This window comes from Moschus berezovskii, chromosome 24, assembly GCF_049115385.1.
Source record: "Moschus berezovskii isolate FMDL1 chromosome 24, NW_MosBer_1.0, whole genome shotgun sequence".
Lineage (NCBI taxonomy): Eukaryota > Metazoa > Chordata > Mammalia > Artiodactyla > Moschidae > Moschus > Moschus berezovskii.
In genome coordinates, this window is record NC_142483.1 from 23,785,119 (window position 1) to 23,811,173 (window position 26,055).

Consider the following 26,055-nt stretch of genomic DNA (forward strand, 5'->3'; position numbering starts at 1 on the left):
GAAAGGATGACCTTTGACACTGAGGCTTTCTGCTTCGGTACCTTGTGAAACAAATAGTTTCCTGAAAACAACCGTCTACTGCCCAACCTCCCACTAATGCGATTAGGGAGCTAATTTCCTGGGTTGGTTTCCCCCCCATTTCACCCATCAGAGCTGGGCGGCTACAAAGGCCCTCTCTCCTGGAAATTGTTTCTTCACCAACACATGCAAAAAGAGTATGGCTTGACTGACCTTAAAAAAAATATGAGGGATAAGGATGATGATTGCTTAGCAACGAAACAACTGGGGCTGTACTCCAGCAAGACTCAATTGGGGGCTTTAAAATCTTCTTAGAGCATTTGCTGTGCCTTCTTTCAAACCGAGAGTAAACATTTACACATGCCAGATTTGATAACAACATCATATTCTTCCTAACTTGTTAAGAAACCACTGTAAGGTTCAAAGGCTCTGAGGTCTTAACCTTCACACTCGGTGAACTGTGACATGCCATCTTTGCTTGCACTTTTCATCTGCTTCCAGAGAGATGTTCTTTGACCAACAGGTAACTTTCCTGTGATATTCCATTAAAGAGCCATGACTACTTCAAATTACCCATCCCAGATGACAAACCTTCTTTAATTTTGCTTTCATTCTTTACAAGGAGATTAAGAAACTTCTAGTGAGACATAAAAGGATATCAGAAGGTCCTCCCTAATTTAGGTGCCCAACCTGGTTGATGAATTGAACTGAGGCCACTGCTTGAAAGGATATTTTTCCCCAGAAGGAGAAGAACACTGGAGACTCCTTCTCCTTTTTGAGGAGAAGAAAGGAACGACTCAACATGGCATTTGGCTTTCAGGAAATTAACCAATAAAGGAGGCTGCATGCCATGCTGCTGGATTTAATTAGGAAGTAGTAAGACCACAGTAGTCACAGGCTCTAATTTATAACCCAGTCCATGAAGAAAAACGCCTGACCCATTTTGTACAGTGGCTGAAGGAAAAATGTGGGATTCCCCAAAAATTATTTGAAAAGGATCCCCAAGAACTTTGTTAACTGTTTTAAAAGGCACCACTCCTTTGAGTATTGAGGGTGTGATGTGACCACTGAGAACTGATTCCAAGAAAGATTTAATAGTCTTTCTTAAAAGAAGAAGTGGAGAAGGAAATGGCAACCCACTCCAGTATTCTTGCCCGGAGAATCCCATTGACACGGGATCTGACTACAGTCCACACGGTTGCACAGAGTTGGACATGACGAAAGCAACTTAGCATGCATTCTTAAAAGAAGGAGGGCTTCCCTGCTGGCTCAGTGGTAAAGAATCTCCCTGCCAGTGCAGGAGACATGGGTTGGATCCCTGATTCGGGAAGATCCCATATGCTGCAGAGCAACTAAATCTGTGAGCCACAACTATACAGCCTGTGCTCCACAGCCCAGGAGACACAACTACTGAGCCCACATGCCACAACTACCGAAATCCTCATGCCTGAGCCTGTGCTCTGCAACAAGAAGGAGCCACTGCAATAAAAAGCCTATGCACCCTAACTAGTAGCCCCCGACTCTCAACAACTGAAGAAGAGTCCTTAGAGCAACAAAGACCCAGCACAGCCAAAAATAAATAAAGAAAGAAACTCTAAGCAAATAAAAGAAGGAAGATTCTATATATTTCCATCATAATTCCATCCCCATTAATGGTAGGTACTCAGTGAAGATAGCATGAACGATGGTTATTCAATAACTCCGCCATCATGTACTCGGTTCATATTATGTAAAGGCTTTATATCTTGAGCTAAAGATACAAAATCACAGCTTCTGATCCTAAAACACTAGTGGTCACATAAAAAACAAGTCTCAGCTGAGTTGAGAGTGACTACATTCTTTCAGCTGCTCAGGTCAAAACTGTGGAGTCACCCTTGAGCCTTCTCTTTCTCTCACGTATCATATTCAATCCACCCACTAGTCATGACGGCTCCACCCTCAAAAGATATCTAGATTTTGACTAATTTGACTATTTTACTGCCAATTCTACTGCTCCCATTTGGAGCCAAACCGCTAGCAACTCTTTGATCATTTCAATAACTTTCTAACCAGTCTTTCTGTTTCTACCCTGTGTACCCTTCTCCCCGACCACCCCCCCATTCTCAGTGTAACAAGTAGGGTACTCTTTTGAAAATATGACTATATCATGCTAGTCCTTGGTTCAAAATATCCAGTAGCTACCCTTGTCTCTTACAATTCAAGTTCTTTCAACAGTTCCATGGCCCTCTCTGATTTAGTCCTGATATGTGTTTAAACTCATCTAGGACTCTCCTTTGGGCTTACACAGCTCCAGCCACACTGGTCTTCCTCTGTCCTTGGAACAAAATAGACACATGACTCCTCATTCCCTCTGCCTAGAATGCTCTTCCCCAGATATCCGTTATCGCTTGCTACAATTCAAGTATTTTCAATTCTACTCTTCCTGCTCCACCCTCAGTATCCCAATTTCCTCTGTTTTCTAATTTTACTTATGACCTTCTAACAGAATATAGTTTGCCTATCTATTAAGTTATTGTTTATCGTCTATCTCTTCCCACTAAAAAGTAAGTTCTAAGAAAAGAGAGATTTTTATTTGTTAATGTTTTTCTTCAGTTTGTCTATCATGCCTAGAACAGGGCCTGGCACACATTAAATAAGTGGCTGACTGAATGAAAAATGAGATATTGCAGAAAATGCTACAACAAAGGAATTTGTTGTAGAGCCTCTATAGAGGCTGTATTCAAGATGGATAAGTAGAGTCCCTGCCTGGGCATTATAAGAAAGCAACTGATAAGGGATTAATCTCAAAAATATATAAGCAACTCCTGCAGCTCAATTCCAGAAAAATGAACGACCCAATCAAAAAATGGGCCAAAGAACTAAACAGACATTTCTCCAAAGAAGACATACAGATGGCTAACAAACACATGAAAAGATGCTCAACATCACTCATAATCAGAGAAATGCAAATTAAAACCACAATGAGGTACCATTTCATGCCAGTCAGAATGGCTGCTATCCAAAAGTCTACAAGCAATAAATGCTGGAAAGGGTGTGGAGAAAAGGGAATCCTCTTACACTGTTGGTGGGAATGCAAACTACTACAGCCACTATGGAGAACAGTGTGGAGATTCCTTAAAAAACTGGAAATAGAACTGCCATACGACCCAGCAATCGCACTCCTGGGCATGCACACCGAGGAAACCAGAATTGAAAGAGACACGTGTACTCCAATGTTCATTGCAGCACTGTTTATAATAGCCAGGACATGGAAGCAACCTAGATGTCCATCCGCAGACGAATGGATAAGAAAGCTGTGGTACATATACACAATGGAGTACTACTCAGCAGTTAAAAATAATACATTTGAATTAGTTCTAATGAGGTGGATGAAACTGGAGCCTATTATACAGAGTGAAGTAAGCCAGAAAGAAAAACACCAATACAGTATATTAACACATAAATATGGAATATAGCAAGAGGATAATGATAACCCTGTATACGAGACAACAGCAGAGACTCGGATGTGTGGAGCAGTCTTTGGGACTCTATGGGAGAGGGCGAGGGTGGGATAATTTGGGAGAATGGATTGAAACATGTATATTATCATATGTGAAACGAATCTGACATGGTTGGGGGCTCCCCACCCCAACACTCTGTGGATTTAAGAGGCCGTTCCTTCCAGAAGTGTATAAATTAGCCTGGGATAGAACCTGCACGCTAAATTTACTAATTAAGAAATGAGAAACAAGAACTATAAAGGTGGCATAGAAATACAAGAAACTATTCTTAAGTAATCTTTTAAAACTTTGAACAGAGTTACAGATTTTACCATTTGTTATAAACTGGTATATATAATTTAACCAGAACCATAAGAAGATTAGTATTGTGTGAATTCTGAAGCACTTTCAACATGTTATAGGAATAATGTGGACTCTCTTGAGTTTTACACATTCATAAGTAAATGGTCTGTATCGTGTGCCTTTGTTGGCTTTCTGTGAGCTGTAGTTTCTGGGAAATGAGCAGCTCTCATTCCTGTAACTCTTGTAATCCAGTCATTCGTGTGCCTCCTTCATGAGGATTCAGTACAGCTGTGGTGCTGTTACCCCTCTGATAGGAACTCTAACTCGGTGTAAAGCCCCAAAGGTCTGTTACTTATTTTTATTTTATGTTGTACTATATTTTATTGATAGTGTTGTGTTTGTTTCAGGTGTACAGCAAAGTGATACAGTCATATATAATATATATATATATATGAATTAACAAAAGCAGTTCCCGTCTTTTGATGAGGTGCTCACGGTTTATAACATAAATGGCATTATTTTGAGAGAGGGATAACTGAGGTATGGCATTGGGTTTTTTTTCTCTTTGCAGCTTGAGGCAGTTGTAAAATAACTTAATGTAGCTTTTTACAACTGTGTATTCTATAGTATTTTTTCATTTGGTGAAATTTTAACTGTTAATGTTTTTGGCATTGTGCTTTGTATAAATAAAATTCTTAAAAAAGAAAAAAGAAAGTCCATTCATTTCTTTTAAAAATTGGCAGCCCAGCAAGACTGCCCTGATTTCTTCTAGATCTAAGTGCAAGTCCTGCTGTTTTTCACAGCTAAGAAGAGTCTGGTTGTGCTAAGTGACTAGCTCAATCCTTTTCTGTCATTATCCCAGTCCCCATGTCCTTTTTTTAAATTAAAAATGATTGGATGAATTTCCTAATCACTTATGGAAGTTTACAAAATAATAAACTGAAGTGGAACTGGGATGAGCCACCAGCTAAAACAAAAAACAAAAAAAGAACACAAAGTTCCTGGTGAGTTGTGGTTAGAAAACAGGAATAAATTTGAATAATCATGATCCTGGCCATGGTGAGAGAAGGATGGACAACCTACAGAATAGCAAGATGGGCCATGTTAGTAATGACCTAAGAAAAATATTGCCAGTATAGAACCTTTTGGAATGATCAGGCATAAAGAAATATTGAATAAGTCCACCTGTGGTATGCTGTTGGTTAAGTAACACCTTTATGAAAACACTGGCATGTCAGTTACTCAAAGGACAAATTTTTTTTTTAATGACTCAAAGATAGCAATGATTTTACGCTAAACTTACAAAGTTAGTGCTTTCAAAATTTGATTCGGGGCATTTCTATTTTCTAAGATCCAGAGTCAATTCCTTGATATTGACTAGTGTAACTACATGACCCTTAAATCAATATACTGAGGGTATAATGTATGGAGGAGAAATAAAATGATGAGTTTCAAAATCAACGTCTTTTATGAAAATACATGAAATCTGAAAGCTCTCCACATGCTATAGGGAAAAGGAACCAGAATTCCTACAAAAGGAAGGGGCACCCATCTCACCTAAGTAGTTATCATCCTCTGATTTCCCTGAGAAACTGTGCTGCCGCACATCGATATTGGTAGCACCAGCTGGAATTAGAACCACAACGTTGTAACCTGAAAAGAATTGAGCAGAAATTGAGCATTCCACAGACTGGTTCATTTTCTCTAAGCATGGCATAAAGGGTGGCGACAAACGAATATATCAGAATTCTCACTGTTAGGCGTCTTATAGCCAGATGGGTAATACACCTTAACAAGACTGATTTTATGTTTTACACAAATACTTTCACATATTACATGTGGTTAATGTTAACAGTTTGACTATTTCTCTTCTCACAGTTCTTAGGAACAAATTCTTACCATAATGTACTGTGTTAAATGTTCCTGCCACTGTTTTGCACGAAGAATTATCGCCACCACAAACCCCACATTTATCTCTCCGGGCTTTTGAGTTTAAAACATGATCGCATCCAGCTTGCTTTTAAAAAGAAAACAGTTGAAATACATGGTAAGTATTAGAGAGGTTATAATTCTTAGGTAATGTGTTTCTTTGAAAGAGGGACATTCAAAATGACAAGAACTTAAAGTCTCTAAACTTTTAAGCGTGGTGAACTGATATAGTCTTTATCCTTGCTATGGGAAAATGTGATCCTTGGACCAGCAGTCATGAGCATCCTAAATGATGTTGGGGATGCAGAATCTGAGGCCCCACCCAGATTCACTGAATCAGAGTATATTTCCTGACATGTAAATAATACCCTTAGGTGCTTCATCTAGAGATTAAAGTTTGAGAAGCACTGGCATACAAGTAAGTAAATGTGAGAAACAGCTCAGGAATGAAAAAAAAAAAATTAAGGAGTGGCTGAGGCCTATCCCATTAAAGAGCTCACACCCCATCTTAAGATAGCAGTCCCTGTCTAATCCAGGCTACTGCTGCCATGCAGAAACAGGAGGCTAGTGTCGACATTTCTCAATTTTCTAAGATCTTGAAAATTTGATTTTATGTGAAATCTCCTATGTTTAAACACTGGCTATGAATGGAGGACTAAAGCATGACTGCAGGCTGCCAGGTTGAGGCCTCAGGTTCCAAGTGGCCTCTTCAGTGTCTTCCTATCTTAACGCAATGCAGCAGAGAAGACTGGAGTCTGAAAATGTCAGTGGCAACCACCAGAAGACCAGGAGGACAGAATTCACATTCTCATCTATTTTGCACCTTCAAATGAACCAGTCTCTGAGGAGAAACTCCATGTTTTGCTCTAGCATGGAGTGACAAGGAAGTCCTCACTGTAGCTGTGGTCAGGAGTTGGGTGAAGCTCAAATCCTACCAATGAGGAGCTTCAATGTGCCCTGGACTGCTTGCAAGGAACAAATGCATCATCCCAGAGCCTGGCTGTGTAAGAAATGACTTCTGACTGATGAGAATAGGAAAATAGTGCCAAACCTCAAGAAATCAGTGCTTTGATGCTTTACTATCTGCCAGAAGTGTTATTCAATTTCTAAAACTTGTTGTCAGGAAGCTTTTGGGTTTAACCTTATGCACAATGGTTAAGGTAAAGAAATTGTGCATAGTGTCGATTGTAATTTCCTCACAGGGAAGTTTCTTGCAGGCTCCCACAGAGAGTGTCAGAAAAATGTAGGGCAGTGGTTCTCAAACTTTGGCATGCATTAGAATCACACAGTACTGGGAGGGATAAATTAGGAGTTTGGGATTAACAGATATACAGTACTGTATATAAAATACATAATCAATAAGGACCTACTATATAGCCCAAGCACAGGGAACTATACTCAATGTTTTGTAACAACCAATAAGACAAAAGAAAGGAGATATATATATATATGTATACATACAGATAAATATAATTGAATCACTGTGCTGTACACCTGAAACCAGTACAACATTGTACATCAATTACACTGCAATTAAAAAAATCAAAGAAAATAAAACAAAGAAAAAAAAGAGAATCAGATGGTGCTCAAGCTGGTCTGAGGATCCCACTTTGAGAACCACTGCCCTGGAGATAATGCACAGACACAAGCAGTTGCTATCATATTGAGGAAGCTACACATCACAGTTTGGCGGCAGGACAGCACAATGAAGAGCGCGCCATCTGGGACTCACCCGGCACAGGCCTTGGACACAGATGTCACTGGTGTCCTGGCCACACGGCGTTCCATCTATCACTCTGTCACGGAGCTGATAGTAGGCTGTGCTCCCTGCCACCCTGCAGAACAGCTTGCAGCGGTCCTTCATCAAAACTAGACAGGAGAAACACCATGCGACGTGACTTTCGTGCCTGGACCCTGTGCCAGCCAGCAGCCGTGGGCACCTCCCCAGATGAACTTACTTCCACTGTATTTTGGGACCCAGCGCACGTTCGGATGCAGACCGTTGATGTTGAAATGTTTTCCGTCAAAGTGAGCACACTGTTCGTCTCGGAAGTCTCGCTTCTGCTTGGGACACGGCTCTGTGTTGCAGGACTTAAATTTCATTCTGCGCCCTACACAATACTTGCCACCATTTCTGGGCCTGATGAAAGGTAAAGAACACACAGGCTGTATTATACTGTATTTCTCTAATGTATTATAATGTTGTATGTTACAATGGGGCTTCCTGTCTTAGAGGGAGGCAAACGTGAAGTGGTCAGTGACAGTGGCCAGGACAAGGGCTCTGGGGGTCTGGGTTTGTACTCTGCCTTCAACATCATTAAGTGTATAACCCTGGGCAAGTCACTGAATGTCTGCAAGACTCAACCCTTCCACATGTAGAATGGGAAAGCACCATTCTGATAAGGTAAGGCAGTTTTGAGGATAAAATGAGAGAGCACCTAACTTAAAAGTTTGAAATATAAAACCTGGGGTCTATCAGATCATTTTCTGTCCTCCATGCCCTGAACATCCACACTCCTTTAAAGACACAGAAGGAGAAAATGTATAAATTAGTACTTGGAATGCTACCTCTGTACCATGGTATTCTCATGGGTGATCATCCTAAAACTTGCCCCATTCCATTTCCATTTATTTCTTTCCCTCTTCTCTCTCTCTCTCCCTGCATGACTATTGTTTTTTGTTTTGTTTTACAAATAAGATGGACTAGGATGTGCTCATATTTTGACTAAACTTAATAGGAGAAGCAGGAGAGGGTGCACTGGTTTCATTAAATTGTGTGTGACAAAAGAGTATGGAGAATGCCTTGCAAAGCACCACAGAACAATTTAGTCTCAGCATGCAACGCCGCTCATGGATTTTCCAGATGTGACCCAGAGAGTGAATTATATAACCCACCTCCCAACGGTCAACAGCTTGCCAAGCGCATCACGGAAACGGGAAGATCACAGAATCAGAGGAAATCAGACTCACCCACCCACAGCTAGAGCAGCCTGGATACTGCAGCTACTCTAAGGCACCTCTCAAGCTGAAAGATTTCTACCTTTTGTCTTTAGAGTTAATCTTTCAGAGTAATTCAGACAACAAGAAGTGGTTTGTTGTTGTTTTTTTCCCTTTGTTTTGTTTTGTTAAACCAGGACTTGGGAAATGGGAACTATATCCATGACCATAAAATACAGAATCAAGGGCAGTCTAGCAGAGCTGGTGAGGCTCCAGAGTTGGATCTGGTTTCCTGTCTTGATCCTAGCCTCCTTCTGTGGCTATAGACAATGTTCTAGCCTCCCACAGATTCAGTTTTCCTCTTCTCTAAAATGAGTGCACACAGCAGATGACTAAAACTGTTAGCGACTATGATGTCACATTTCAGCACAACCCAACCCAATCTGATCCAGTACTCGGATGAGTACTGCATCCGAGCTATGATGTATGAGCGAGTCAGGTCTCATTGGTATTGCTGAGTGCCTGCGTCTCAGGAAGGGCTGCCTGTCTATGATGCTCTTATAAACATGTTCCCTCCACCGTGTAGAGGGAGGTAAGAGCGTGGGCTTTGCAGTCACAAGCTGGGCAACTTTGTGTGAGCTACCTGGCCTCTGTGAGCTTTGTTCTGCCCAAGTAAACAGAGATGATACTGTTCACCTGAAAGGCTTGTTATAAATGAAGAGTTCAATAAGGAGTATGGTAAGTATTCATTGTTATTTATCATAAAGGCTATATCGAGGGATGCAAAACAGCACATAATCCAGCAACATCTATGTATGATTGTTTCCCCATTAAGCCCATGTGATTTACATCTGCCTTGTGTGCTTGACTAGCCCATACTCACGCATATCTTGTGCAAGGGAAAGCCAGCTGAGGTACTTTTATACCAAGGGATGGAAGGTTCAGAGAAGTTCAGGACTTTGCCCAAGGTAACACAGCTAACAAAAGGGCAGGGAGCAGACTGAAATTCAAGCTTCCCAGATCTCCCTCTGTGCTCTTTCTGTTTCATTACCCAGGAGCTGCAGCCCAGAGGCCTGTCTTTTTCGTTTTTGGTACCATGTAGAGATACAGTCTTGACTTCTTGGATACCAAGTCCTTCTCTCAGTACCAAAGCAACCCAGTCTCATGCATAAAATATCACTGATGACACATGAATATCAGAGCAGGCTCATAGAGCTGTAAAATCTGTTTTTCCCTTTATGAGGAAGATCCCCTTAAATTTTTTTCTCAAACTGGAACAAACTTCGTGGATTTTTTTTTTTAAATGTTACAACTAACTACAGTGGATCCATCAGGTCATTTACCTGTTGCCTGAAAGTAACTCATATTTCTTCCCTTTTGAAAATAATTTATTTTACAGTTGATTTTTTCCTTCCAGTTCTCTTATATAAAAAGTCTTTTCTGACTCTTGAAATTGAACAAGAGCAGCAAACAGTTAACATTTGCAGGTGGCTTCCTGTTTCATATAGTAACACTGTCCACCTTTGCTTGCTCTGACCACTACCAAAAGAGCATTTTTAAATTTCTTTTTATAACTGACATTTAAAAAAATAAAGAACACATAGAAAATACTCCATGTATGAAGCAATATTGCTGAATGTTATATAGAGACCCTGGAAACAGAAGGTTTGAACCCCAGCCCTGTTTCTTAACAACGGTGCAATCTTAGGCAAATCACTGAATCTTAGTTTCCCTATCCATAAAAGGGAGATGATACTAATATCTACTTCATGGGGCTGAGTGAGAGTTTTTCAGTTAATAGATTTGAAGCACTTGAACATGGCCACCCACACAGTAAATGTTAAGTTATTCCAAGTGTCTGTAACTACAGTCCATGGGCCAAATCCAGCCTACTGTCTGTTTTTATATGGTTAGTGAGCTAAGAATAGTTTTTAACACTCTAAAATAATTTAGAAATAAATAAAAAGAATATTTTGGATCACATAAAAATTATATGAAATTCAAATTTCCATGTCTATAAATAAAAGTTATGTTGGGAAACAGCTACACCCACACGTTACATATTATCAACGTATGTTTCTCACTAAATCAGCAAAGTTGTATAGGAGGGACAGACAGCCGATGCTCCCCAAATCTAAGATATTCACTATCTGGTCTTTTACAGAAAACTTTTGCTGACCCCTGAGCTGGTCTAGCATACAAGGCTCCATGTCACTTGCCAAGATAGATCACTGACCGTGCACAGCCACCCTGTGCAGTAAGTAGTGACATCCTTGTTTCTGAACCTTTGCTTGAACTGGGTTTAGAAATGTTAAGTAACCTGGCAAGTTTCCATGTCAGTTAAGTGAGACCAGGGCAGGCCTTCCTGACCCAAAGCCCATGACCTGGCCTCCCTCCCACAGTGCCTCTCTTGAGACGGGTCTCTTCCCATTTCAAAACTCATTCTATGACTTTATTTGCTTTTTGTGTGAAGGCAAATGGTATTTTATGAATGAGCATAAATTTGCCCTTTAAAATATATAGCTTTTAAAAAATATCCTAGTCAATAGGATCTCTACCGAATCTGCATGGACTGTGTAATGGGGAGGGCTTTAGACAACTGAATTTCATGGAAAAATTCATGTTTTAATATAATAATTTAGCTGAGTGGGAGTTTTATTCCCCCACAGGCAAATACTGAAAATTATAGGAAATGTAACTTTAAAAATAGTATTAATCACATTTTCCAACTATTAAGATCCTTTTAAAATTTTGGATAGAAAGAACTTAAGGAAACTGCTGATTAATTACTATGAAAATAACTGTATTCGGCACAGGCAAGTTGAATCATATATACAAAGAAAATTCACAATGCTGCATGGCCAAAGCTTTGGGAGAATTTTGCAAAGATCATTGTAGGCGTATTCTACCTATAAGGAAAGTTAAATTTTGGTCTGCAAGTGGGTTTGGACAAAAATCTCAACATTTATGTTTACTTACAACAGCACTAGAAAGAAATTTCTAATGATACAACTGGCAGCCTGAGAAGGTAAATGTGTTTTCTATACCTGGAGGGTTTTAAGAAAGGGTCTAATGACCAATTATGAGGAATGCTGAAAGGCTATTCAAGGGTTAGATGGGATGGATCAAGGAGCCATACTAGCGATCATTAACAACTTTGTCAAACGGAATAGTCTATGTATGGGATTGAATCTCTATACATTCATTAGTTAATGGCTTTCCCACAGCAGCCAATTCTCAGCATTTCAAAAGATAGATCTTTCTGGACTTATCATGGGGTTATGTCCTGATTAAACTCATTGTAATTTGAAAATATCTTAAAAGTTGAAAATGCATTTAATACACTTAACTTACTGAAGAGCCTGCCTTTAATATGCTCAGAACACTTATGTTAGCCTACAGTTGAGCAAAATCATCAAACATAAAGCTTATTTTATAACAAAGTATTGACTATCTCATAATGAATTGAATGCTATACTGAAAGTAAACAATAGAATGGTTATCTGGTACAGACAGGTTAGAGGCGTATTAGTTATTTACCCTTATGATCACATGGCTGACTGGGAGGTACAGTGGATGCTGTTGCCCAGCATTATCTGAGCATCATATTGCATATCAGGAGCCTGACAAGAGACCAAAATTCAAAATCTGAAGCACTTTTTCTCTTCTGCATGTACTCCTGCTCAGTTGCTAAGTTATGTCTGACTCTTTGTGACCCTCCATGCTCCTCTGTCATGGGATTTTCTAGGCAAGAGCACTGGAGTAGGTCACCACTTCCTTTTCCAGGGGATCTTCCCAACTCAGGGATCGAACACTCGTCTCCTGTGTCTCCTGTATTAGCAGGTGGATTCTTTACCACTGAGCCACCTGGGAATCCTAGTGTATTGCTTTTGCACCACTATAGAGAAATCTTAAGTCTAACCAACATAGGTTGGGGACCATCTGTAAATTCATCCAACTCAATACCTCAAAAAACTTCACAGCCAAAGGGACTGATTTTCTTAGAAAATCAGAGGGACTGAGTTTCTTAGGTGAAATATGCATATGTTTATTCTTCTATTTATGGAAGATTTCATAAGCAGTTGTTAGAGTCAAAGTCTAAATGGGAAATACGTAGTTTACAATCTTGTCTTTTTCTCAAATCTATGAGCTTATTCTTTAATTTGACCTACCAACTTAAAAGCAAAACAGAAGCATAAGAAGAAGGAAATACTTTGCCTTTCTTAAAAAAAAACCTGCATGATTTTTTAGTTTGACAGACCGTAACAATTCTGTAATCCAGTCTGTTCTAGTCACTGGGAACCTCAGAGCCAAATTTAGAGCACAAAATAAGTATATGGCCCAATTGCCTGGTAATGCATCTTCTATATCTAAAGCTTTGTCTTGTTTTGGGACCCCCAGGTTCTGTTTTTGGTGGTTCTGATTTTAAATTTCATCCTATGACATGTTTCTTATAGATCAGGTGACCATGTAATTGTTTAATTAAGGACACTTTGAGAATTGAAATGAGAGCTATTGATAACTCCTCCGGGATAACAAATGTAAACGGGGACTGTCCTTACCAAAACATAGGCTTATCTTATATGTAGGACATCAATAAAAAATGGGACTAAAAACAAAGACAAAACATTAGGGCTCCATTGTCATGATGGTGCACCAACTGGGACCAAAAACATTTTGGGGATATGAAATTAGAGAGGATATGCTTTTTAAAGTTTGCTCTTCGAGTAATAGCATAATCCCACGCACATGGCAAGGCTGCTTCCCTTTTTTAGCTTATATATATTTAAAGAAAAAAATACATAGCTTAAAGTATCCAGATACTAAATAAATATATTATTGAATCCCACGAATACAGTGAAAATAAAAGAACAATCCAGTCTTCTTAATAGAAGCCTACCACAGATTCTAAAAATGGAGCTCTTCATTATATTCTAAGGGCTTCTGAAACTGAGAAGAGCATTTTGCCAGCCAACGTGGGGGCCAGGGGTTCCGTTCTTTCAAACTTCTTGAGAATCAGGACAGCAATCACTGGCACATTCTACATAACGAAACATCTGCTCTCCTAATTTCTCTGAACAAGCTTTTAAACTGATTTGGACCTGTTTTTCTCTTTTCAGTGTCCCTCTCTCTTGTCTGGCTGACTTCCCCAGCGCCATCGTAATCTCAGTTACGAGAGGCAGACTCCTTCCTTAGTAGTTCACAGGGACATCCCAAAGTGCACATAACTTGGAGGAGTTTAATGAAATGATGTCAGTGCTGACACTCAACTAGGTGGGTTGTATTATTTTAAAACTTCCCATAGCAAACATCCAGGACAAAGACATCTAACTGAAGTCTTTAATGATCAGTTCCTAACTTCTGAAGGCGAGGATCTCTGCTTTGCTTTGAAGCTCAAGATCTTTTCCTGCTGAGATCTTTACACTGGGCGCTTTTCTTTGCCTGGCCCATTCCAGTTATGGTGTGATTTATCTCTTTCCACACTACGTTTCGAATTGCTCTAACACTATTAAAACAAAACAAACACACAAAAACAAAAAACCCACTTCTTTTGAATGGAATATTCTTGAGTCAAAATGTTAAAAGTACCTACTATTTGCAATATCCACACTCCCATGCCAATAATAGCTTATTATGATAATAACAGGGCTTCTCTGGTGGCTCAGTGGTAAAGGCTCCACCTGCCAAAGCAGGAGATGCAGGTTCAATTCCTGGGTCAGGAAGATCCCCTGGAGAAGGTAATGGCAATCCACTCCAGTATTCTTGCCTGGAAAATCCTCATGGACAGAGGAGCCAGGTGGGCTACAGTCCATGGGGTCACAAAGGAGTCAGAAATGACTCAGTGTCTAAACAACAACAGCAACAACAACATGATAGGAACAATTTGGTTCAATGTAGCCAAATGTTTTAAATTTTTTAAAAATTCATCATATTTGCTGCTAGCTTAAAATGTTCTGCTTTAAAACTTCAACAATATAAGCAGCTAAGATTACATAACCAATAGATTTTAACAAGCAAGATGTGGAACAATAAATATAGGATGACCCATATTTTATGTTATGTGATACGTATTTCATGTAATACATATTAGATCTATAATCTCTCAAATTATTTTCCAGTGGTTATTTCTTGTGGGGAGTAGGGGAGTAGGAATAATAATGACAGTAAGTTTTTATATCATACACTTTTGCACCTGAATTTTTTGAAAACACCTACTATATTTACATTATATTTTTTTAAACTTTTAATTTTGTATTGAGGTATCACTGATTAACAATATTGTGATAGTTTCAGGTGGACAGCAGAGGGACTCAGCCATGCATATACATATGTCCATTCTCCACATTATTATTTTAAAAACTAATACTAAACATAGACTTTATGGGAAAATCTAATGTGTATTAGTTTATATACATAGCTACAGGGTTGGTTTTACAGATCAGAGTCTATATCTTATAGCTTTCTACTTGTCCTTAAACGTTTATATTATGTGGATATGAAATAATCTTGGACTATGAACAAAGATAAATTAAAATAAATTGATCGCCATCTGTGATTTGGACTATATAGAGTGTTTATGTGACCAGGGCTTGCAATGACAGGCGAAAGCTATATTCTTTTTTGTGTACACAATTAAGATTTTCATTATTAAAAAATGGCACCTTTGTCAACAGGAGGCCCTTTTCCTGCTCAGGGAGAATCAGCTGGCCTGAGTAGCTATTACTGTTTCAGGACTTCAGGGTTAGACTGCAGTAATACCGAGTCTGCTGCACTAGCCCACTTTGCTCTCAACCTGCTTGCTTCTCTCCTATCCAGTCTGTTATCCCTAACATAGGCTGTTAAAAATTAAAGGGTACTGCTGAGCCAAACCGTTCTGCATAATCCCAGAGCAGCTGGTTCTTAAAGATGGCTGTGAGTCTGCATATCTAAAAACTAATCTGGGAAGACCTCTTGGGCTATATAGCTTTGATGGCAATAATAACATGTATTATTTTCTGTTCCTTTAAACTTTATACATCTTAGAACCAGACAAAATTTGATATCACTCCTTATAATGAAGATAGCAACTTTTAAAATCCGTTTATAAATAGCCTCTCCCCAAACACATGTCTATCATAATGAGACGCTGGGGGAAAAGCCTGTGGACTTTATTTGAACATGTAAGTTTCAACAAGGTTTGGCTGGTAGAGACGACTGTGGTCACTCACTGAGAATCACCTTGAAAAGCGGTTGTAGGATGGGACCTCAGGAGTCAGGGAAAGAAATAATTTGATTCAAAAGTAAACCCTGACTTAGACTTCCAGGTCCCTTGGGGTTCACTAATGCCACCTTGGGGGTCTCTATGCCCTTTTTAGCATTTCAGTTGGTAAGTAGAAATTTAACATTTATCTACAATCTGGATGGAAATGTCCAATTTCCTTGTTTCCTAATGAACATCTACTTGTTTGCTTTATTAGCATGCTACCCCAACTCTTGGCAGGGGGTAGGGGGGCAGTGAGACATTCCTGAATGTCAAAGCAACACAAAGCATCTACCATTTAACAGATAAAGCTTTTAAAATAAAGGGTCACAGGAGAAAAATAATACAGAAGGATAGAGCTTAGATACCATTGGTCTGGGCAGTCCTAGAAGTCCAAGCACTTTATAATTTGGAAAGAGCTCTTCACTTGCCTCAATTTAAATGACTTCCTCTAGGAATTTTCTACCCCTGCTGCCCCAGTAGTAAGAGTGATGAGCTCGAGGACTTACTCTGGTCTGTTGCACTCGCGAATGGCTGTTTTGATGCCCCCTCCACATGTTCTTGAGCAGGTTCCAAAGTGACTCCAACTTCCCCAGGATCCATCAGTCACAGGGACCTCCATTTCTTTGGGAACACAAAATCCAAACTTGCAGTGCTGTATTTAATAAGGGGAACAGTGAGGGAGAGCTCGGTGCTTGAGGTATTGCAGGACCCACTGTCCTTTTAAATATACCGTACTATCATTGTTTTCCACGTGTTGGTTTGAAATGCTGCAATTTAATTATCTCTGTGAGTAATGGAAATGGTAGGGACTTTAACCTCTTAGTGATTTTACGCTGTGTCTTCATTTACAACTGGCTTGAATAAAACTGGCCAATGAATGGCTGGCTGCAGGCTGTCAGGGAAAGTCCAATGGCCAGCCTCTAAGCGCTCAATTAGTCTACTTGGAAAAATGAGGCGTGGAAATGGGCTGTCTACTGGTTGCAGACAGGGTTGAAATGAGTTATTGGATTTGCATAGTGCATCTCCATTAACAAGGCCTAGAGATGTTGTGAGTCTGGTAAAATATAATGCTTTACGGTTCCTCACAGATTTGAAAACCCAATTTTAATTAAATGGGAGAGGGGGTAAAAAAACTAGTTACAAGATTCCTATAAACTCACTCTAGCAGAAGATGAGACTAAAGCAAAAATGGAGCCCTAAACTTTATTACTTTTGGGTTGCTAATGGTTTCAGATTCTTCAGCCTGGAGCAGGAAGAAGGCCCTGATGCTTTAAAGTAAAACAAAGTAAAACTCCCCAGCAGGACAAGGGAGTGGAGAAGCCCGTTTCAACCCTCTGCCATTGTTGGGGTGTGAGGCCCTGACAAGAAGCCGAGGTCACTGAGCAACATACAAAGGAAGAGGGGCAGCAGGAGAGTGATGCCCCGCTGCTTGCTCAGATCTCTGAAGCGGGGCTGGTGGTGGCCACTGTGATTTATCTGCAGGGAGAACTCAGGTTAGAAGCAGTTAGGCGGTGGGGGAGTGCGCAGGGAAAGGGGACAGATAAGGGACTGGTGAAACCCAGTCAGCGGCCAGTCCCAGCAAAAGCCTGGCGAACAGTTATTTAAAAGAGCGCAGTTAGGCTTTCTCTGCTCTGCCCTTATGCCTTCTTCTTTATAATTATCCTCTTGAGTAACTGGGGCCACATCCCTCTCTCTGGGCTGTTTGGGTGAGGCTTAAAAGGTTTGGCATCCAAAGACTCCTGGACAACTCTGTACCCAAGAAATGTGGGCAGAGGCAGAAGTGACCACATCACTCCCCAAAATTATTTTACAGTTGTCTTTATAGCAATCTTGAACATTCCTTGAAATCTATGCACATAAAAATCAGTGAGACAAGTGGGAGGGGACATGGGTAAACCTATGGCTGATTCATGTTGATGTTTGGTAGAAACCAATGCAATACTGTAAAGCAAATATTCCTCAATTAAAAGTAAATGATTAAAAAAATCAGTGAGAGAGGCAGCCTGGTATACAGCACCACTATCTAATAACATAACTTGTGCCACACATATAATTTAAGAAATTCTAGCAGCCACATTAAAACAAGTAAAAAGAACACTGAAATTAACTTTAATGTCTTTTACTTAGCTCAAAATATCTAAGACATTGCTATTTTTCCATATAATCAACATAAGATTATAACTAAGGTTTTCTTCCCACACTTTTTTTCATGCTAGGTCTTTAATATGTGGTATGTATTTTCATTTTAGCACATTTCAGTTCAGAATGACATTTCAAATGCTCGCTAATCATACGTGGCTAGTGGCTGCCCTATTGGACAGAGCAGATCTTAAGGGGACATAGCTTAGCAGGCAAATGGTCTGGTGGCGTGGGGTGGTCATTCTACAAATTAATTGTGACCTCGGATGAGTCACTGAACTCTAATTCCATAGCTGAAAAATGAGAACCTACCTGCCAAAGTTGTTTTGAGTTTAACATGAGACAACATATGGAAAGCACCTAATACACATAGGAGATCCAACTTGAAAAAGGTTTGTAATAATAAGAGCAAATATTTACACTTAATAGCATTTAATAGTTGCCAGGCACTCTTCTAAGTATTATGTATGTATTAACTTACTTAATCCTCATACCATTCTATGAAATAGGTATTGCTGTTACCCCATTTTTACAGAAAAGAAAATGGAGGCAGAGGGGGGTTGATGTGAAACATCTGTTAAGGAGCTGAGCTAATACTGAAACATAGACAATCTGGCTCCAGAGTGCACACTCTTAACTGTGATATACTCTGTCCTTCTACTGTTAGCAAATGGGGACAATTTTTGATATCTTACATAGACTGAGATTTAAAAGCAAGATTAATGAGATGGTGAGGTGAGGTTGATACTCTGAGGTGTCTACCTAATATCATTCTGTTCTTCATCCTTCCTAACAATCTATATTTTCCTGAATTCTTGTATAGGTAGAAATGGTCAAAGAAATGTTAGCAGAATTCATTGTATAAGATTCCTGGGAAGGTTCTTTTGCCTCTTTTTAACTTTCCCTTTGGTTTCATTCTGCCTAGGACTCAGAGTCAATGGCTGGAGCTATAGCAGCTATTTTGTGACCTTGAGGATGATGGATATTTGAATATGATAGTAGAACAGAAAGCAATTAGGAGGCTATGTCTTTTATTTTGTACACCTACCATGGCAGCTCCATGACCTGCTTGCATCTGACTAGTTTCTGTATGTGTATGTCAGAAAAAAAGCCAATTTTCTTACACTACTATAATTCAATCTGACCTGAACAAAATTCTTAATTAATATACAATTGAGGTTACAGCTGATGCCCAAATTCTGCCCTCAAATCTTGATATCAAATACACATTTTGTAAATTCTACAAACTAAAGAGAACATTCTTATGGCTAGTCATGGACTCTCATAACGACGAGTTGTCTGGAAATATATTTTTTTCCTCACAACACTTCAGTCTTTAGTCTGTTGGCCTCTCTATTCTATAGACTCTACCTCCACACAAGAACAATATTCTTCAAAGTGACCATAATTCTCATTAAGTATTACCATAAACCAGAGCAGAATAAGGGCAGAGGTTAGTTAACAATGGATTAAAATGTCCTTATAGGGTCCCTTCTTAAAAGAAAACCTAAATAAAAACTCATCTGCAACTTAAATATTTCTTACTGATCTGACCACTGATGGGGGTTTAAAGGGGAGGGAGAACCTCAGAGGAAGAGGGAAGAACCTGAGGTGAAAGAGGCTGGAAATGGGGACTGTTTGGCAAATATGTATCAAGGTAATCTATTTTACCAGGAAACTAAACAAACAATAATTATATACTAGAAAAACAATTACATCATAACAAAAAGAATTAAGCAACTGGTAGAGCTGGAGCCAAAATATAATCGGCCTTTCCTAAAAGCACCCAGAATCATTTAAATGATATTTTACATAAATGTTTTTCTAAAGAGACTGGAAGAAGGACTTGAAGGTCAATTTTGTCCCAAAGAAGCTTAAAATACAAGAGTTTCAAACCTCAGATTTACAAACAGGGTTAAAATGAAAATGTTAATGGACTTAACAAGAGAATGGAAAAAATAAAGGGACATGAGAGAGCCATTCATCAAAATAACATTGTGTCAGCAGTCCAAGACAGACTACTGCTGAGGGAGCAGGGCAGAGAGAAGAGAAAGGAAAAAAATTTATCCTAGCAGCAAAGGGAGTTAGAATTTGCTAGAGAAAAGGATGAGGTTTTACTGCCAATTTGATGAAAACAAAACAGAATGGAGAAACACAGAACACTTGTGCAAACATATTCTCCATCTTATTTGTAAAATGCATAAATGCTCTTCTGGGAAATAAACACACAAACAGCCATGTCTTTAATATAAGCTACTAGACTTAGCCACTTTACTAAAACAAACTAAAAATGTACCCATCATGTTCTCTGCATAGCTGCTTCTCTGAAAGTGTTCAGAGTCTGCCCTTTGGAATACCTTGAAATCTCTTGCTTTTGCTGAACAAACGCTTACAAGGTAAATGTTTTTTTGAAAGATCTCCCCAAACCTCCCATTTATCAGATATGAGATTATACTATAATCTATTATCTTCTGCTACTGTTACAAAAACAGAAGATTAGAAAAAGACACAACAGACATTTTCTCAAGTACTACATGGAGCTTGGTAGCCTGTACATGACTATTTTACTAAATACAATTCATTTCATAATATGATTGACAGTTCTTCTTTGTTAAGGTTTTTCCATCAGTAATATGTATCAGATTTAGACATAATAGGTGGAAATATCAGATTGACTAAAAACCATGACACAATACCAGTGATATCTTTCAGCTCAAAGAGACTCAATTTAAATGAATAGTTGGCTGGTTCCAACTCAGATCAACTAAGTAAGTTGTCAACCATGTCTACTGTCATCTCCCATCAACTGATAGCAGCTGTATGGGTAACAGCGTATAGAAGGACTCTGAAGCTACTTCTTCATTGAGGAAGAACAAGTGAATTTTGACGGCTGACGTGGAAACCTGGAAACCATTATTTCCACTCAAACCTAAGATTCTTTGGCCATCAACATCAACAACACACTGAGTTAAATGTTTTGAAAAAAGTGAAAGGTTCACTCTGACCAAGTAGATATATTTCTTTCTAAGTGAGTGAAAGTGGCAGTGCAAAAGTTGTTATGCTTATGTCCTTACACGGTTTTGTTAGGCTGCTCTTGGAGAAAGCTGTATTCTCAAATGCTGAGGTCCTAGCCATAGAGAAGTGAGACCAGAGCTGACAGAGTAACCAAGCTAGGTCAAGTACAAAATCATCTTCACTGTAACTTTATAAAACCACTCTAATAAAATTTAAAAAAATTGAAATCACTCTAAGAAATGAGTGGATAAGCTACTAGTTCTCCTGCTTGACCATAGAAACTTCAAGAGCTCAGTGAGCTTGAGTTGCGGCCACAGCCTACAGCTGTGGAGCCTGAAGCACCTTCAGACACAGAAAGCAGAGAAGAGAAATGGGGAGGGAAGGTGGGGGATGTGTGAGGACTCCACCCTGAGTGAGGCTGAATGACCTTGGGCAAGTCAGACTCTTGAGTCCCTTGAACTGCAAGGAGACCAAACCTGTCAGTACTAAAGGAAACCAGTCCTAAATACTGGTGACGGACAGGGAAACCTGGCATGCTGCAGTCCATGGGGTCCCAAAGAGTTGAACACGACTGAGCGACTGAACTGAACTGAACTGAAGTCACTTCTCCTTTGTGTTCCCTATCTATAAAATCAGGGATGGGATAGGTAAGTTCCTCATCTCTGAGGACCGCGTGTTTCCATGAAAACACTGGGAGCCACTGATTCCTAAAGTGGAAAAACAGAAAATCAGATGGGAACAAAATAATAAAAGTAAGTAAAGTGGACGATGGGAGAAGTGAGGAGAAAGGAAAAAAGTAAGGATGACATGAGACTCAGATGTAGTACAGGGATTGCATCACTGGTAAGTGACAGAATACCATTTTCTTTATGAATTTAAAAATCAGGTTCATACCTAAAACTTTTGGTAAGTAAATCCTTAATATACTACCCTTTTTTTTTTTCTTAAAAGATAGACACCTGGTGCAAAATGTTCCATTAATAATACTTGTAGTTGCTGGGACATTGTTATCACTAGGCTATACAAGAAGCAGATTTGTTTGGTTACTAACAAACAAATGGAAACTATTATAACCAACTCAGAATTTGGATTTGCAAATAACCCAGGTGACATCACAGCTCCATTAAGTGATCAATACTGGCTGGGAAAAGCCTAGTATCCAAGTAGTGAACACAGTAAGTCTTTCTGTATTTTCTTGATGTTAAGATATTCCACCAACTTAATAACAGCCTTTTCCACTGCCACTCTAAGAGACAGAGAGAGAGAGAGAAAAGATATAACTCACATTAAATGTTCCCATAAATTGAAAAGCACATTGGAATTTAAAAAACATTAAAAATGAGAAAAATGTGTCTAATAAATTGAGGAAATAATGATAGCTATGTCCCTTGTGTCAGCATTAGGCTGTAAGGTAAATTTGCACAATTTTCAAGAGCAAAGTTGAATCTCCTACCTCAAAAGAGTATTATGCATGCTGAAACACACTACATTAACTTACGTTCTCAACAATGGTGACTGAGCCTACAGCCCAGATCTTGCCCACATCTGCCCTGAGACAGAAGGACAGATCGGGGTGTTACTTGCCTTTCCAGGCTCATCACACTCGGTCCCATCAGCCCAGGGTGTGTGCTGAGTCCGGCAGCCTTTGTGCGCTCCATCCACGTTATTGCACCAGAGCCGTCTGCACTGCATCTGCGCGATTCAGTTGAAGACAATTCAGTGACAATGTGATTCAGTGACATCAAGCAAGGCAAGGGTTGCTTTCAACAAACATTTTGCTGGTGATGTAGAGTATAGGTTAGAAAGGGTTTTTTTTTTCTTGGTCTGATAAATGATAAAATATTCCGATGGATACAGAGAGCAGCCCATGGCACACTGCTATGCCTGGTAGGGTTTGCAGAGATGTCAAAGGGGAACTACTGTGCAACAGGAACATACAAGATGCCATTTGGTCCTAGTAACATCGCCCCAAATTACAGATGAGGAAACTGAGGCTGGCAGAACAAAGGGCAGGTCAGTATCACAATGGAAATGTATGACGTGAGTTTAGGTTTGCAACGAGCTATGATTGGCAAATAAATGGGAAAACAGTGGAAACAGCGGCTGACTTTATTTTCATGGCTCCCAAACTGCTGCAGATGGTGACTGTAGCCATGAAATTAAAAGACACTTACTCCTTGGAAGGAAAGTTATGACCAACCTAGACACCATATTAAAAAGCAGAGACATTACTTTGCCAACAAAGGTCCATCTAGTCAAGGCTATGGTTTTTCCAGTGGTCATGTTTGGACGTGAGAGTTGGACTATAAAGAAAGCTGAGCGCCGAAGAACTGATGCTTTTGAACTGTGGTGTTGGAGAAGACTCTTGAGAGTCCCTTGGACTGCAAGGAGGTCCAACCAGTCCATCCTAAAGGAGATCAGTCCTGGGTGTTCACTGGAAGCAGTGATGTTGAAGCTGAAACTCCATTACTTTGGCCACCTGATGCGAAGACCTGATTCATTGGAAAAGACCCTGATGCTGGGAGAGATTGAGGGCAGGAGAAGAAGGGGATGACGGAGGATGAGATGGTTGGATGGCATCACTGACTCGATGGACATGGGTTTGGGTGGACTCCGGGAGTTGGTGATGGACAGGGAGGCCTGGAGTGCTGTGATTCATGGGGTCGCAAAGAGTCGGACATGACTGAGCGACTGAACTGAACTGATGATTGGAGAGTGGGTTCTGATTTCTGTTGTAATTCGTTTTGGTTTGACTTGATGCTAAAACTGGTATTTTTTCTGACTAAACCATACATATTATGGCTCTTTTCTAGGGATTTCAGGGGTGGTCAGAAGAAAGAAGGGGTAAAATATCAGTAATAGTGCAGTAAAATATCAGTAAAATATGCAGCAATATTGCATAAAAAATATGAACAAAACAGTGGATACCCATATGTCCATCTCCCAAATTAAGAAAGAAGGCTTCAGGGGCCCAGCCTTGCACACTCAATGTCAATCCCAATCCCTTCTCTTTCTCCACACAGGTAACCATTGTTGTAGTGATGCTCACCGTCTCACCATTCCCATTGCTTTTACTGTGTGTGTGTACATGTGCTCAGTTACGTCCGACTCTTTGCGACACCCTGGACTGAGCCTGCCAGGCTTCCCTGTCTGTGGGATTTTCCAGGAAAGAATACTGGAGTGGGCTGCCATTTTCTCCTCCAGGGGATCTCCTGACTGAGGGACCAAACCTGCATTGGTAGGTAGATTTTTCACCACTGAGCCACCTGGGAAGCCCATTGCTTTTACTATAAATGTTTAAATAATCTACCGATAATGCACAATACTTTTGGCTTTAAACAAACAATACTATTTGATATTTCAGAACATACAGATGCATCCTACAATTTGCTATTTGCTTCCTCTATGCACTGTGATTTTTAGAGTTATCCAAGTTGATATATTTAGCTCTATTTCAGGACATACTATATTTTTTTTCTTGTAGTGTAGCTTGTTTTTATTTATGCCACAAATATTTCAAAGAAATTACAAAATACTCAAATGGAGAGAACACGGAAACCACAATTTCTGGGTGTCTACTCTGTTTACACTGTGTAATCTCAAGGCAAACTACTCATATATATATTTAGCTTCAAGATACATATAAACGTAGCAAATCAGAATGTACTCTCTGCTCTGCTGCAGTGAAGTGAAGCACAACTTTGAGGACCGTGAACAAGACACACGCAAAACATGGAAGGGCAAAACTCAACTCCAAAGCAAGATAGGAAACCAAGGAGTTGGACTTCAAATACACCGCAGAGGCCCGGGTCTCCTACACAACCTGGAGCTGACCAGGTGAGCTTTTCGGGTTGTGGGTTTCCACATGGAAGAATCCCAGTGCTTCACCTGGGGACAAGGGGAGAAAAGCAAAATCTAACGAGAAAATGCCTTCAGACAGTTTTCAAGTACAGGCTTCAAAGTACTTCACTCTCTTCTTTGGAAATGTGGACGATAGAGAGAGGGCATGAAGAAGGTTTAACTGAATGGTAGGCATCATGGAGTAGCAAAGAGTCAGATACAACTGAGTGACTGAGCATACACACAGGCATCAGGTCCTACCCAAAGGGAGAAGATGAAGGGCAGGCAGGAGCGGGGCATCTGTGTAGGAGCTGGGAACATCAGCAGCACCAGCAGGAAGCGGACTGGCTCAGCGGTGAAGAGTCTGCAGCGAGAGCCTGCCCAGGTGTCATGTCACTAGCCCCAGGGACACAAATATCCTTAGCCAAAAAGATAATTGTCCCCATGATGATGGGAATAAACCATACTCACAGTAGAAAAATTCAGAAGGTACTATTTTTTTGTTTAACAGAAAAAAAAGTTTTAAACGACCCAGTCTTTTCTGAAGCTCTTCTCCCCCTTTTACATTGAGAAAATACTCAGTAAAATAATTCTTTATCCTGGTATTTTAATTTAAAACTATAGCTGGAGCTTGTTCCCATGTATAGTCACTTTTCAATTTTTGTATAATAATATTCCATTAAATGGAGATGGTGCAGTGGTCAAGAACCTGCCTGTCCGTGTGGGAGATGCAAGAGGCTCAGGTTCAGTCCCTGGTTTGGGAAGATGCCCTGGAGGAGGAAATGTCAATCCACTCTAGTATTCTTGCCAGAGATATCCAAGGACAAAGGAGCCTGGTGGGTTCACAGTCCACAGAGGCACAAAGAGTTGAACACAACTGAACAATTGAGCAAGCACACTTATGTTTGCTTAACCTTTCTATTCTCGTGCTTGTAGGTCACTCCTAACATTTGCTACCATGAATAACAGAGAAATGAATATAATCATGGGTACATTTTACACAAAATATTTTGTTATTTCCATGGAATCACCGGAGAAGGCAATGGCAAGCCACTCCAGTACTCTTGCCTAGAAAATCCCATGGACGGAGGAGCCTGGTAGGCTGCAGTCCATGGGGTCGCTACGAGTCAGACATGACTGAGTGACTTCACT

At 39.9% G+C, this 26,055-nt stretch overlaps 1 protein-coding gene across 3 annotated transcripts in view; it reads right to left on the reverse strand.

Annotated features, from left to right (window-relative positions):
• Nucleotides 1-26,055, reverse strand: part of ADAMTS9 (ADAM metallopeptidase with thrombospondin type 1 motif 9) — a 172,582-nt gene that overhangs the window by 106,097 nt on the left and 40,430 nt on the right. For all 3 annotated transcript variants that reach the window (XM_055414264.2, XM_055414265.2, XM_055414262.2), the window contains exons 11-16: nt 22,648-22,755; nt 16,416-16,561; nt 7,688-7,869; nt 7,462-7,598; nt 5,700-5,817; nt 5,358-5,453 (exon numbers count right to left, since the gene is read on the reverse strand). In XM_055414264.2, coding sequence (XP_055270239.1) covers nt 5,358-5,453; nt 5,700-5,817; nt 7,462-7,598; nt 7,688-7,869; nt 16,416-16,561; nt 22,648-22,755 — 787 coding nt within the window. The remainder of the gene's footprint in view (nt 1-5,357; nt 5,454-5,699; nt 5,818-7,461; nt 7,599-7,687; nt 7,870-16,415; nt 16,562-22,647; nt 22,756-26,055) is intronic.